Source organism: Lonchura striata, chromosome 3, assembly GCF_050655825.1.
Source record: "Lonchura striata isolate lonStrDom1 chromosome 3, ASM5065582v1, whole genome shotgun sequence".
NCBI classification, from domain to species: Eukaryota; Metazoa; Chordata; class Aves; order Passeriformes; family Estrildidae; genus Lonchura; species Lonchura striata.
Window position 1 is genome coordinate 23,913,622 of NC_140705.1, and position 14,933 is coordinate 23,928,554.

The 14,933-nt window shown below is 39.6% G+C and overlaps 1 protein-coding gene across 1 annotated transcript in view; it reads left to right on the forward strand.

Moving 5' to 3' along the window:
- LRRC1 (leucine rich repeat containing 1) overlaps nt 1–14,933 on the forward strand; it is a 69,935-nt gene that overhangs the window by 22,626 nt on the left and 32,376 nt on the right. Inside the window, exons 3-4 of the mRNA XM_021551257.4 lie at nt 6,997–7,075; nt 10,232–10,321. Of these exons, the coding sequence (XP_021406932.1) occupies nt 6,997–7,075; nt 10,232–10,321 (169 nt within the window). The remainder of the gene's footprint in view (nt 1–6,996; nt 7,076–10,231; nt 10,322–14,933) is intronic.

A 14,933-nucleotide genomic window follows, 5' to 3' on the forward strand; every position in this document is an offset into this window, starting at 1 on the left:
GAGAAGGCAGAAGCAGCAAGTGCTGAGTGTGATTGAGAAAGATAAGATAAATGAAATCTCATGATGGAATAATTTAATTAGAGAATTCTAGAAGATGTTATTTTTAAATGGATTATAGAAAAGTGGATTTTTCCATCATGGCATGTTCTGCCAGATTTAATTATTCTTTCTGATGAGGCTTTGCTGATGTACTTAAGTGTGCATCTAGCAATAGTGCCTTTATACAAATTCAAAGGAAAGCATGGAGAGGAGCAGGCCAAGTTGGAGGCAGAAACCTTAGGCCTGCCTCAAGTGTCAGCTGGAGTGTTAAACATCAGACAGTACGTATAGGAGTGACATAAAACAAAGACTTAATTTTCTGGATAATCTAGATTAGAGATCATAAAATGGTAGTCTGGAGACAGAAGTTGTTAATTCTTGTATTCACAGATTAGCTTGGGTTTTGTTTTCTATTTTATTGAGAATGTAAGATGACATGACAATGAAGTTACTGAAGAATTAATCTGGAATAAATCTGGAACTTTGCTGTTAAAACACTGTCTCTTATCCACAGCTTCGTAGGTAGAATACTAGTTTTCACATTTTTTACCCTTACTTCTCAGACTAAAAGTATTTAATTCCTATTGTCCTTGAGGTCCAAGGTGGAAATTCTTATAAAAATATTTCCATTAACGCTTCTGGGTAACTCTTGACTCTTTATTTTTTATAAGTAAAAAGGTAGAATACATAAATTTGTTGTCAAGCTTTGGCTCTTCCACTTAATTGAACTGGAACTATTGTTCCCTTGTGATCTGGTCTTCCAGCTCTTCCCTCTCTCCCACCCTTCCTTATTCCTCCTGTTTCGGATTTACCTCTGCTGATCACTGTTCCTGGTGCTTGCTGCAGCTGAGAAGGACAGTCTGTTCTGTTCAAAAACCCAGCTTGTTCTTATGTCCCTGCACAGTTTTCTTTCAAGTAACATGTCTAATATAAATGTATGTGTGAAATGCTGTTTTGTGAGGACTTTGTCCCTGGTGCTCCTGTTGTTTTGAAAAGGGATTTTTCCAGAAGCAGTGAGGAGGAGAAATGAGACATGTCTCTTCAGTTTCTTGTTAATTATTCAGTAAGGGATTTACTTGAGAAAACGCAACCTGAACCTGTTGGTGAATTTTCCTTAAAGCTTTAAAGACAGGTCTTGAAAGAGCTTTCTCTCTTGTTTTGTTGTATATCCTCAGCCTCAGAGCCTGAAGAGGAAAATGTTACAACCTGTTCAAGAACCACTTAATCTCAACAGACTTTGCAAGAACCACATGACTGGTGTCACATTGTGCCCCAAAACCTGTAGCACTTCATTGAAAGAGGTTGATTACTTTGACTTCAGGACTAGTAGCAGAGCCTCCTGGTTTTAAAAAAAAGGGAAACCTGTCTGATGAATGCGAATGACAAGATCTCAGTATGGAAATGGAGGAAGAGGATGAGTAACCTTCTTCCATCCCTTCCCCCTGCAGGATCAGACCCTTGGGAGCTGCACGTGGCTGGTCTTGAGAGGGTAAAGAGATGTAGTAGGGACATCTGTGATACAGCAGCCTGCTCAGCTGGGCTTTCCAGCCAGAGAGCCCTTCAGAAAGACAAACAAATGCTTGCAGCACAAATTCCCACTTGAAAGGTATTTGAAAAAGTGGGCTGTTTTGTTCCATGTTTAATAGAGGGAGGAGAGGTGGAGAGCAGGGCTGGAAAACAGCTTTTCCAAGGGCAGGCTTCTCAAGAGATCCCTCTAGAAGGTGGGTGGCACACAGTAACTTCCCTGGAAGTGAAAAGAGAACCTTAAGGCTCCTAAATCATTTAAGTGTTGCAGTCCTTAATGCTTCAGTGGACCTTTTGTGTGTGTGGGGTGTGTGGGTGTATGTGTAAATACCATAGTTGATAATGTATATTATATATGTGAAAAGAGGAGGATGAAAAATAATCTGTGTACTGAATTGGATGAATGAGACCTGGTTTGCTGTTGGCTATCTCTCCTGAGGGATAATGCTGTATGGATTCACAGTCTTTGAGTCTAGAATGGTCTTCCTTGGGTATAAATTTGGTATAAACTAATCAGCTGCTGAATTACATTTATGAATTGCTACTAGTTGCTAAGCAGTTAAAGGTGTTCTGTCTTATGTAAAAATGCTGTGTATACCTCTTGGTGGACTTTCCACTATGACCAGGTAAATCAGGTCTGTTCAGCTGATTTTGGCTGGGGTGTATGCAGTGTGTCAGCTTCAGGTTCCTAACACTTGGTGCTCTGTGTTGCTTTCATAGCTGGAAAATGTGACTGCATCAGTAGCTGCTCCCTGAAGGACTCCTCAGCGTGGTAAACTCTCCCTGAGGGACATGGGGCATCTCTCATATCTGAGAATTCAGCAAAGTTCTTGCAAAAATATTTTTTTTTACTTTTACTCTTTTACTCGAGAGTTGCTGTTTGAGTAGCTCTGGTCTGGCAGCCCTGTCACAGCCTAGGACTCTCCTGGTTGTTGCTGTTGTCATATTGATTAGGTGTTGGAAATTATATTAAATTCAGGATGTATAAAGGATGCTGGCTGTAGTGTAGCCTTTGTGTAGATGCAATATTATCAGTTCTTGACATTTAATACAGAATGCTGGAAAAATGTGCCATACAAAAATTTTATCAGTTTAAAAATAACCCTCCCAGCCATCAGGGGAAGAAAACTGGAGGAATGTGGATTGAGTGATGTAACTGTTGTAAAAACCTTCAAAAAAAAAAAAAAGGGGGTGGTGGTGGGGAGGGAAGAGGAAAGGATTATCATCAATCAGAAGGAATTTTAGGAGTAATTTCCTTATCTAGGCAGTACAGAATTCCCTAGTGTCAAACTTACTTCTAAAGTTACTTGTGCATGGCTTACTAAATTGTTAGCAAATTCTTGTGCAAACTCTAACAATAAACATATAAACATCTGAAGAGATGTTTTGGATGGAGAAGGGGACACATGCCCTCTTGTATACATGACTGCTGAGCTTGATTTTGATCCAGTGCTGCTGCCACAACTTCATTTCTGCTTTCAGTGTATCTGTACTGTCACACGTCACAGGGCTTATGTTTGGTTTATGGCTTTATTATTAGCAGTGCTGCACAATCTGCATGCCAGAACATCTGGGGCATCATGTAAATGCAAAGCATTCATCAGAGTGTAGCATTAGAAGAATCCTAGATACTTATTTAGGATTTGAGCTGGTTATCCAGCAGTGGCAAGAAAAGTATTCAACCTTACTGTTGCTGATATTGGCAGGTACGTATATGTTAATGTCTGTAACAAAATTGAGTACTCAACACTAATGGTGAAAGGTTCTTAATTCATCAAGAGACACAAGGACTTATTTATATATTTTAATATCCTCTGCTGCATTCCAGTTGATTATGTCAGTGGTTTTATTATATATTATCTTCTCTGCTGCAATTATCACTGGTTTTTTGTGATACAGTAGAGTCTGCCTCTTCTTTTCTCTTCTGAATTAATTTACAGTGCAGTGTTGCACTAATCTTCACACGTTGTGATGAAGTGTCTTAACTTGTGTTTTGCTTGAGAAATCTTTTTAAGATGCTTGGCAATGAAAATGAGTTACTTTTCAACCTTTTTGAATTCAGTAAATGTATAATGAGCCTTGCTTCAGAGAGCTGCGCTGAATTTTTGTCCATCCTTTTGTCCAGATAGGCAGAGGAGAGAAACGAATAGTGAAAAAGAATCAAGTGAGGGGGAGGAAAATGCACTTTGCAAAATCAGAGAATGGGTAATACTGGAAGGGATCACAGTGGGTCATTCATCCAACCTCCCTGCTCAAGCAGGGATTATCCTAGACCACCTTGCACAGGATTGTGTCCAGATGATTCTTGAATATTTCCAGGAAGAAGACTCCATAAGCTCTCTGGGCAATCTGTTTCAGTGTTTGGTCACCTGCACAGTAAAGATGCTTTTCCTTGTAGTCAGGTGGAACTTTCTGTGCATCAGTTTCTGTCTGTTGTCATTTGTCCTATTGCTTGGCACCACCAAGAAGAGCCTGGAAACATCCTCTTGACACCTTCCCTTCAGATACTGATAGGCATTGTTGAGTTCCCTTCTCAGTTACCTCTTCTTGAGGTGAACAGGCCCAGGTCCCTCAGCCTTTATTTGTAAGACAGGTGCTCCTATCCCTTAATCATCTTTGTTGCCCTCTGTTGGAGCTGTTTCAGGAGCTGCCTGTCTCACACTGGGGGGCCCAGAATGCGACACAGCTCTCCAGGTGTGGATTCACAGCTCAGCGAGTTCTCTGTCCACCTCACTGGCTATTCATTCAGTCTGCACCTACTGGTTTGCCTACAAGGTTATTGTGGAAGACTGTGTCCAAAGCCTTGCTAAAATCCAAAGAGACGATATCCATTGCTCTTGCCTCATCCATCCAGATTCATCCTGGAAAGCAGTAAGTTTCATCAGGTGTAAATCCATGCTGACTACTCCTGATGACCTTCTTGTCATCCATATGGAGGGATTGAGGTGAAGCTGGCAGACCGGCAGTTCCTTGGGCCCTCCTTCTTGCTGTTTTTGTAGACTGGGCTGACATTTGCTTTTGTCCAGTCCTCAGACACTTCATCCCCATGACCTTTCAGAGATGATCATGAGTGGCCTGGCCATGGTGTCCACCAGCTCCCTCAGCACGTGTGAACATGCACAAACAGGCCCCTTGGATGTCTGGAAGTCAGGTCTGCCTAGGTGTTCTCTAACCCAATTCCTCTTGACCATGGAAAAGTCTTCCTTCCAATATTGCTTTACACTGGTCTCCTGGGTCAGAGACTATGGGGAAAAGAAAACCTCACAAAAATAAAATTTCTCTTGTTTTTGCTAAGTCTGTTTACATTTCTTATTGAGGAGTTTTGCTCATGTAGTGACTTCATAGTCTGGGAAAGCACATTTTATTTGCAGAACAGATTCCGTAATTTGCAAATGCATCCAAACTATAAGCAGTGCCTATACATATTATTGCAAATGGTATCTTATATATATTGGAGTAAATTTTTCCTTAGCTTGGATAATTGTTGGCTTTTACAGATAGTATCCAAGACTATTAAAACAGAAAAAGCATGTCAAAATATTTTTGCTGAGAAAGCATATTTTCTGGGTTTTGTAGTACATCACACAGAAGTACAAGAGAAACTATTTGCAGTATGGCAGTGAAACTATATTTTGGTAGAGGAAATCAGTAGCATGATTAGTTTTAGAAACTACTGCATTGAGGATTTATCTTCTGCTTTATATGTTGCATTCTTCTGTGTATGTATTTTTCCCCCAAACAATTAGGGTAGCTATTTTTACTTCAGCTTTACTTTTTGTTGTTTGCTTGTTGGTTTGTTTTTAATCAGTGAGAATGATTGTCATGCTAAAGCGTGTATCTTTGTGTGATTGAGTTGTGTGTATGCATAAATGCATTTTAAAGTTTGTGGATACTGGCTTGGTTGCAAAGAAATAAGTAATTCTCAGTCCTGAGAATCTTTGAAATAGAGATGTCCTTTTCAGAACGTTTCCAGCTAATTCCCAGGGAAGAATAGCATGAAGACTAGATAGTGGATGACACATTCTTTACTTGCTGTTGGTTAGCCAAGTTCAGTGTCATTATTTGTTGTTGCTGTAATGCAAGATAAACGTTCCAGTGTCTATTTGACTAGATTTAGATGAGATTTTAGGAAGAAATTAACTGGTGTGAGGGTGATGAGGCACTGGAATGGGTTGCCCAGAGAAGCTGTGGATGCTCCATTCCTGGAAGTCTTCAAGGACAGCTTGGATTGGGCTTTGAGCAACCGGGTCTGGTGGAAGGTGTTCCTGTCCATGGCAAGGGGGTGGGACTAGGTGATGCTTTTGGTGCTTTTTAACTCAAACCATTCTGTGATTTTGTTCTGAGTTTGGAAGCATTCAAAACAGATGCTTTTGGTGAGATTACCTGGCAAGAGATGAACCTGGTGAGCAGGTACTTTCCTCTTTTCCACCCTTTCTCCATCACACCTCTTTTGGGGAGAAAATCTGAAGAAAATACATAGATAGTCAATTCTGAGTTACTCAGCTAGGTAGGAAAAGAACTAATTTCCATTTTTATTTTCGATGTATTTATGTCATACGTGGCTGGTGAGGTCAGTGGAAATAGCTGGAAACTTTGAAACAGTAGTCTGACCTTTACTTAAAAATTAACTTTTTAAAAATTTCTTCCAAAATCAATCATAAAAATTAATTTTGACATTCAAGGAAAGAAAAGATTTGTTTAATTGTTGCTGAATCTCAGTGATTCAGAAGACTCACAGCCTATTTGTGGATATTCAGTGTGCTGTAAGAGTGCCAGAAGACAGTTTTATTTCTAAGACATACTTGACTTGAGTAGATATATGTGCTGTGTTAGGGTTCCTTGAAAAAGCCCACTTTTTCCATGTACAAACATCTCTGTTTACTTCCTGGCAATCTGAAATGGTGTAGTAGCACTTACTTGTGACCTGTTGGTGTAAATATGATTTTATAATTACTTGGCTGTGGTGTAAGGAAGGATGTTTCTGCTCCATGAGTGTATGTTACATGTGGAGAGGCTTGCACATTCTCTTCTTCTTTCCACTGTTTTCCTTTCCCATGTTCTTTCTTCCAGTACAGAATGTGGGCACGTATTGATCAATTCACCAGAGGTTCAGATTGTAATTGGCGCTTTAGGACAGCCCTAGCCTATCAGTTGTCTGATTCTTTTGATGGCCAGAGTCTGATAAAGATCAGTCCAAGGACATGTTAGTATTAGGAAGATGAACATGGAGTAGGACGGGAAAATGGAGTGTGGAAAAGCACAAAATGGGTCTGCTTCTATAGTTCCGTACTTGGACAGGGAGCAGTCTTGCATGTTGAAATGTTTTGAAAGATACCAAGATACTCCTTGCTGTACTGAGTTACTTACTATCATTAAGCAATAATTTCAATGCAGTTGCTGACAATTTTTCCTTTTTTTTTTTTTTTTCTGCAGATATTCCTGAAATACCAGAAAGCATCTCATTCTGCAGAGCACTACAGATAGCAGATTTCAGTGGTAATCCACTGACTAGGTAACTTCACCTTCTTCTTAGTACATGACATACCAGAATCGTAATCTTGCTGTAACAATTACAATTTTAAATAAGCCCTTAAAAATTGTGACCTAGACTCTGTGTAATACTGTCAACAGTATTTGTCTCTGTCAGGGACTGTAGCAAAAATTCAGATTTAAAAAGTGATGTCCATCTCTGTTTGGGTGGGGATTAAATTTGTTAGCCAACCAGAAAAATCTGATTTGGTAAATCTGATTGTCCATAAAATGATTTTCATTCCTTTTCTTAAATGCATGGGAAAACCATGTTCATACTTGGGAAAGATACAGCAGTAGTTAGAGCGAATGAATTGGCACAAACCCAGGTGTCTGACAATTTGGAATAGACTTTAGATCAGCCGCTGCAGATAATGGCTTTTACTAATGATTAAAGCTTGGACTAGCATTTCATCACCCTCCCATCAATTGGGACACAGTGTCATGCAGTAACATGAGGCAGAAACACACTCTGTTTGTCGGTGGCTGCTGTGTCTGCTGCTAGCCTGTGTTCTGATGAGCTGAGGTTTGGAGGTTGTTATGCACACTTTTAAAATGGAAGAGGAGTTTTATTTACATTTCTCTGTTCAATTTGCTAAATAATTTGGAATCTATCTAATAAAGTGAGGGTGGAGCTGGCAAAGAAGAGGTGATTTGCTAGTTAAAGCCTTTGAATACTATTTGGAGAACTATTTCTTAAACCAGCCGTTGCCACAGAGCTCCTTTGTGATGCTGAGCAAGTCACATAAGCCAGAGTGTTCACAGTGGGTGCTCACTGACCTGCTTTGCTTTGTACTGAGATGGCCAGATACTTGCAGGGTTTGCTGGCTGGCTGGGCTGCTGCAGTGCTAACAAACAGGAGTCTGTATGGGCTTAAGCCGCTCCAGTGGTTTTGCAAGACTGCTTCTCCCACGTGTACAGCTCAGATTCTTCAGAAGTGTGCTTTGAATATTGCCCATAGTGCCTCCTAAGTTCTCTGAAAGACACATCACTGAGCATTAAAGGGACACTTGTGATCTTAATCCCTGTGGCTCTGTAGCTTATTTATCTAGTGAGGATAATAATACCACAAAAATCCAGCAAAGCAAACTGAGGCTTGAACTGATGTTTAGATACACAAGTGGTGAGGGTCACTGAGTAGCTTTTTTCCAGGCATCAGTTGCAGTGTATAAAGCTCAGATCTGTGTCTCGTGGTATTGAAAGCAAAAGTGTCAGTAGTAGTGTTCTAGTTATCCTTCTTCATTCATTCTGTGTGCTCAGTAAGGCCTGAGGCCTGAATAATGTGTTTCCTTAAACAATACTTGTAATGCACAGCTATGGCTTCGTGGAATTCATAAAAGAGTTTTTCAGTGATGTTGAAGTAGATCTCATAACTCTGTGTTGATAATTTAAGGGAATTCTAAAAATTCTTGATAAATGGCTCCAAAGCGTTTGCATGCCCTGGAAAACATCACTCCAAGCAGTTCACTTTAGAGAGCACAGATTCCAGGAACTGTTTACATATGGTTGCCAGGTATTTCTGTGATGAGATCCAGAATTTCAGTTTTACGTATAAAATAGCATGTAAGCTTTTGCACTGATTTGCCCAAGCAAAGTGGGAAAGTCAGTTATTTTTATGTAATATTCTGGAACACTTTTTTAGCCATTAATTCTTGTCCTTATTTCCTCTAAGTTTAAAAGCCAGTTGGAGATGTTTGCAATCAGTGTCCTACCACTAGTACAGTATGTTGCCTCATTGTCAAACTTAAATAACTGATGAAACTGAGCATGGCAGACTATTTTCCAGCTGTTTTCAGATTATTTCAGGTTTATGTATTATTTATATCATTAACAAGCAGATGCGTTTATTTATATTTATACACATGTAGGGATTTATTATAGATATGAAATCCACTGCCTGCTGTAGAGAGAATAGAACTAGTTGGAAGGACCTACAGTAATTATTGAATCTACCTACCTGTTAACATCAGGGCTGAGCAAATGACAATCAAACCATTTAACTCCACTCTTAAACCTGTTAGAGTCTAAATGGTAATGAGAGTCTAAAAGCTCCCAGTGGAGCTTTTGAAGTTCCATTTTGAAGATATTGAGCATCTTCTGTTAATAAGGTCCAGAATATGAAGTAGTGCAGTACAGAATTTAATCACATGAAAACTCTCTCTTGCCCCCCACTGTAATTTACCTTTTTCCTTCTCCCCACCCCACCATGTGCAGAGTTGTATTTGCCTGTTGGTGTGTCTCCATTTGGCAAGTTGCCTGCAGGTCATACCCTGTGCCTTGAGCTGGGTCATGGGGAGAGCAGGAGCCAAACTAAAAGCTACAGCTTGATCTTAGATTTCATGCTCTGGGGGTTGAGCAGAAGTTGAGTGGCTGGTTCAGGGGCTTCTTCTTTACCTAACTGGCCCCTTTACCTCATCCTCATCCTGCAAACTGAGCTTCTTGGTATTGCCAGTGAGGAGCAAGAGGCACAGGAGCCCCTCAGTGTGAGGGAATGGAGAGCCACACCTTGCAGAAGACCAGCTCGGGTGAAGGACCTAAAGGCTTTGGGAACTTTGGAAGCACTCTGCATGCGACTGCATTTTATAGTGTAAAGAGTGGGGGGTTAACATGCTGTTGTGTTGTGAACCAGTAATTGTGAAATGCTGTAGCAGCAGAACATTGTCTTCATAGTGAACAGCATGTTTCTTCAAAAAAGCAGCAACTGAAGAGCAGCCTAGCAGCTAGTACAAAATGGCCATGCTATAAGTGTTTGTGTAACTGGATCCTGAATAGGAATAAAATTTAATCATTTTACCATTTGGTTGTACAGGAAAATAATAGTGAAAAAGTTTGTGGGGTTTTTTTTATGTGTTTGATTTTATTTTTCAGTTTTCTGAAAATGCTTAAAATGTTCTCAAGCTGTTTAGCATTTTGAAGCTGTAAATTGGGTGCAGGGAAGAGAATGGTATATCACCTGTTCTTTGACACAGAATAAACTTTGAAGTCCCTAAATCATGGGTGTTTTTTTATGATCCTTAGAATTTTGAGTCATGCTAGAATCTGGACTTTTCTCCCTCTGTGTATATTTGCTAAATACAGTCTTATTCACATGAAAGAGAGTATTTCTGGAAGTCCTTGATTTGCATTAATATCTCCATAGGTTGCCTGAAAGCTTTCCTGAATTGCAGAATCTGACATGTCTTTCAGTAAATGACATCTCTCTGCAAGCACTACCTGAAAACATTGGGAAGTAAGTTCTTTGCACTTTATTACTTTTTAAATTTATTTGTTTCTTTATTGTTGCACTTCTTGTATAAATGACTCACATAATTATATATAATACAACTATAAAATTATTTACAGGTCTACCCTTATTTTTTCTATTCTTTCAAGTTGGAGGGATCTGTTTGAAAAAACCTTAAAAAATGGCATTTTCACTTGCCATTAGGGTTAATGCAGAATCTATATAGTGTGTATGTGTACAGTTAACTCTGTTTTTAGGATTTAAAATAACTTGGAATTTTAGATGCAAAATTAATTTGGTGTTTTGTCATGCTGTTCTGACCTTTTGCTTTCCTAAGTAGACCATTGATCCATTATTGTGAACATGTCAGATGGCTTGCAGCTTAGCTCAAAACCAGGCAATTGCTGGCACAAGAACAGATGGGTAAAAGCTGGCTGTGATCAGGATGGAAATTTAGAAGCTTCCTAACTAGCTGTGGGAGCAGTCTGCTTTCGGAAAAAACTTCAGGGGGAGCTCTGGAGATGAAAACTCATAGAACAGCTCTTAAGATTAAATTTTATATATTTTTAAGATGCTTGTTCAGTCTGGAAGGTAGATCAGTATTGCAAGGAGAGACTTCCAAAGTGGAAACACGTGGAAAGTGAAGTGAACGATATTTATGTGCCTCATTTTGACTGGAATAAACATCCACACTGGAAGATGGGAAATCTCCCTTTAGTGGAGGGAAGGGTGTCTCTTCCAATTTGAGGGAGAAGTAGTAGTTCCATGTCTCTTCACTTAAATATGACTGTGCTGATTCAGCTCAAAGGCTCATCTAGCCCAGTTTCGTTCTGCCATGTCCCTGAGTGGATGCCTAGTGAGGGTTTAGAAGAACAGTGTGTGTGTGTGTGTGTGTGTGTGTGTGTGTGGTGACTTTTTTCCATCCCCTGGCTGCTTCTGGTTCAGAGGATTTCCTGAGCTTTGGATTTTGGTTTGTCTAAATGATAGCCCTTAATGAATCTCTTTTGTGTACTTGTCCAGTTTCTCCTTGAGCATATGTAGACATCTTTAGTATTTTCTCCTGGCAAATAGCTGCACACAACTATGACCCATTTTACTGGTTTGTTGTTAGTTCAGTAAAATCCAGATGTTTCTAAACAGGAGTCCTGCAGAAGGGATCTTAATCATAAGAGCTCCTGCAATGTAGTCAAGTTCAGACTGGCATTACTTTAGCCACTTCCCATGCGTATGAAAGCTCTCAGCTGGCACCACACCAGCAATAGAAGTGGAAAATATCTTTTGAAACCTCCCACAAGCACTAACAGGTACAGATAGTGTGTGCCCAGTGACTAGCTCAGAGTCTTACCTAAAAATTGCATGGGCCAGGACTTTTGTGATATTCTTCCTTCACTGTAAAAGTTCACATAACTTTTCATGCAGCTTTTTCAGAACTGGCAGCTAAGAAAAGGCCTGTTCAGGCTTTGTGTTTAGTGAAAATCAAGGCAAAAAATTTGGGATCCTGCCTGATTCTGAAAATAAATGCAAGAAACATGACAAGCACGATTCCCAAAAGCATGGCATGGACTGCTGCTTTGCAGACAGTAGCTGCAGGAAGGTTGTTGGCTTCCCTGACAGCTCACTGGCTGTGGTGGCTCTGGCTTCTTGATTGTTCTGCCTCTCATTTGCCAGTGAGAATGGTGGTAGCCTCTGTTTTGGAGCAGATGACTGGAAACAAGTACAGTTAAAATGGGGATACCAGAATTTGTAGTGATGCTGGTATGTGGAGCTGTGCAAGAAGGAAAGGTAAAAATTTGCCTCAGACTGATCCTAAGCAGTTTCATCATGAGTTCTTATAGGACAAAGCAATGCAACCCATCCTTTCTTAAAGTCAGTATCTGATCCTTGATATTGAAACTAAAAATCTGGCGTCCTCACTTGTGCCAGGAAGAGCCACAAGCTTGTCCTCGTGGTCTTGGTGAGTTCTCCTGGAGCAATAGGCTATTCAAGTCTGACAGGCCTGCTTTGATCTGGGACGTGTTCCCACATTAGCGGTTTAGAATATGAATATTGTATTTTTACAAAAACACTTTAATCTCAGTATTAGAAACTGTTATTATCAGGTTTATATTTAAAGAAGCAGAAACAGATATGTGAGGCTATTGTTTTTGCCTTATCAGGTATTTGAAATAGGTGGAGGAGATATGTTGGGAAGTCGACAGGAAGCTTGGACTGAAAATGCATAGTTTTGAACTCAGAAGAATGATAATGTTGCATGAGGGAAACTCATGGGGTGTCCACCCAAAATGTAACTGTTCCTGAAGTCTATTGAGGAACGTCCAACAGAGAGATCCTGTCTGATTCCAGCTCAAAATTATTGGGAAGTCTTGTAGTGAACTGTAACTGCAGCCTGAAGTCCTTATGGATCACTTCTAACAGTGAATTTTACTGATTTTTTTACATTAGATATATAAGTAAGATTTTTTTTTTTTCCCAGTCTGGCTACCAACAAGTGCAACTGTCCTATTTTAGTTGGCAAAATTTTAATTATTTACTACAAGTGAATTTGATGGTGCTGCTAATCACCTTGTATTTGGTAAAAGCAGTGAAATGCTCTGTGGCTTTTGCAAAGGTAAAAACCACAAACTTGTACTTGTTCCATCCTTTGTTCTTTATCTGCTGGGACCCTATTCCCCCAATGCTGGGAATTGAAAGGTAGTGCTAATTTTGTTTTTCTGACTGAGCAGACTAAGTGAGTCTGTAAAAGGTGTTTGGATATGTTTGCAAATGCTTTATTGGAATTTCATTATGCTTTGGATAATAATGCATGTTGCTATTTGATGGAATAGGCTGGACCAATGTGCTATATATGAGACCTGCCAAATAGTGAGCAAACAAATATATACTTGTAGTTATTCTACTATAGATGGAATTGTTCAGGGAAAAATTTGAAGTTCCCTGTGCTTGCTGCAGGTCTTCTGGTCACTAGAATATGTGGAAACTTGGGCAAATGCATCCTAATTGCTTACAATCTTATGGTGCTGTCTAGGAAACTGCCTAATATAGCCAGTGAAATCTCTGTCTCAGCTTCATGTAGTGCAGAGATCAGTATGTACTTAGGGTCTCTCTTTTTTTTTTTTTTTAACTTTTTTTTTAACTTTTTTTTTTTTTTGGCTAGAAGAAACCTACTTATAATCTTATGGTGATGGAAATAAATGGGGAAAGCAGCAAAAGCAGTGGCAAATCTTTTACAAACAGCAGTTCTTTAATGTTAGGAAATTCTTACTAATGGCAGATGATAGACCTCAATTGCCTTGCAGTGAAGCCTTAGTGGAAGTGTGTCTTCCTTGTGAATTCTGATCTCCAGTTGGTTTTTCCCATGGTCTGATGTATGAGTGCCAGAGTTGAGATCACTGTCCCAAGCCAGTGTCTGAACTTGTTCAAGCTACTGATATGTAGAGTTTATCAGTACTTTTACTGTGCTGGTTAAGCATTCTTCTGCGCAGATATTTTATATTTTATTTTCCGTTGTATTGCCAAAAGGAGTATTTTTGAGTACTTTTAACTGGATGTTTGAAGAACATAGGCAAGGGTTTCCTTGAACCTTTTGTCTTTCCTCTTGCTTATGCATAGCCATGCTCTGAGTATGTCAGCTTTTCTTACTCTGTGTGACCACTTCAGTCGGCTTTTCTGTGTGCTGTTTTTTCTTGCTGGATTAAACCTACTTCTTTTAAGCTTTCAGGGCTTTCTAGAAAGATGTGTGATGAACACAGGACTGGATAACAGACTAGATGTCCTAATATTACCAGTGCTGCTTTTTGTATTTCTCTGTGATTTGTGTTCTCTTAACTCATGGTTTAGTTCCTATCTGGAGTAAAACAGTGAATACTAATGCATGGGAGATACTTAAGCTGGTAATTAGGTAGGTGCAGTTTGGAGCAGGACTTGTCCTGTTGGCTAGTTGAACCATTTGGAGAAACAAGTTGCACCATTTAAGCTGTGAGTAGGAGTGTCTTTTTACTGCCTTTCTCAGTCTAATGAGAGCAAGTCTAATTTCCTTGCCTATTCTGCAGGGCTGTCTGTGTCTAGAGCTGCCCAACAAGCAGGCATAACCTGTTCCTCCCAGCGTGGGTAACATTTAGGAATTTCCCCTTGCTTCTAGGATTATTTTTCTTTAATACTTCCTTATTCACACAGCAGCCAAAACACAGGGCATGACTTTTTCCTGAAATTGAAAAATCAGAGTATTTGTACTTGTAAGGATATTTGAATAAATTGGGATGTCTGTGGCTTCCTAGGACACATCTTATAATAATATCATTAATATTCCAGGACCTTTCTTGTCCATATGTGTTCATTCTGTAGTGTTGGCTTCAGGCCACTGTAATATTGGCTTTTTACCAGTAAAGACTGAACTTGGAGATCTACATAGTGGTCTTCTGGCTTAATGTCTAGAAAGAGAAGAGAGATTGTGTCAGCAGCTCTGTATGTTTGCTATTTATTTGTGGTTCTTAGGTTTGAATAAGATCCAGGTACCTCTTTGGAAAGCCTTTTATGTATCTGTAATGTTTAATCTAGCATTGGTCTCTCAGGACAGTGCTTCATCAGGAATTGACTTTAGCTGAAAAAACAGTTCTTTCAG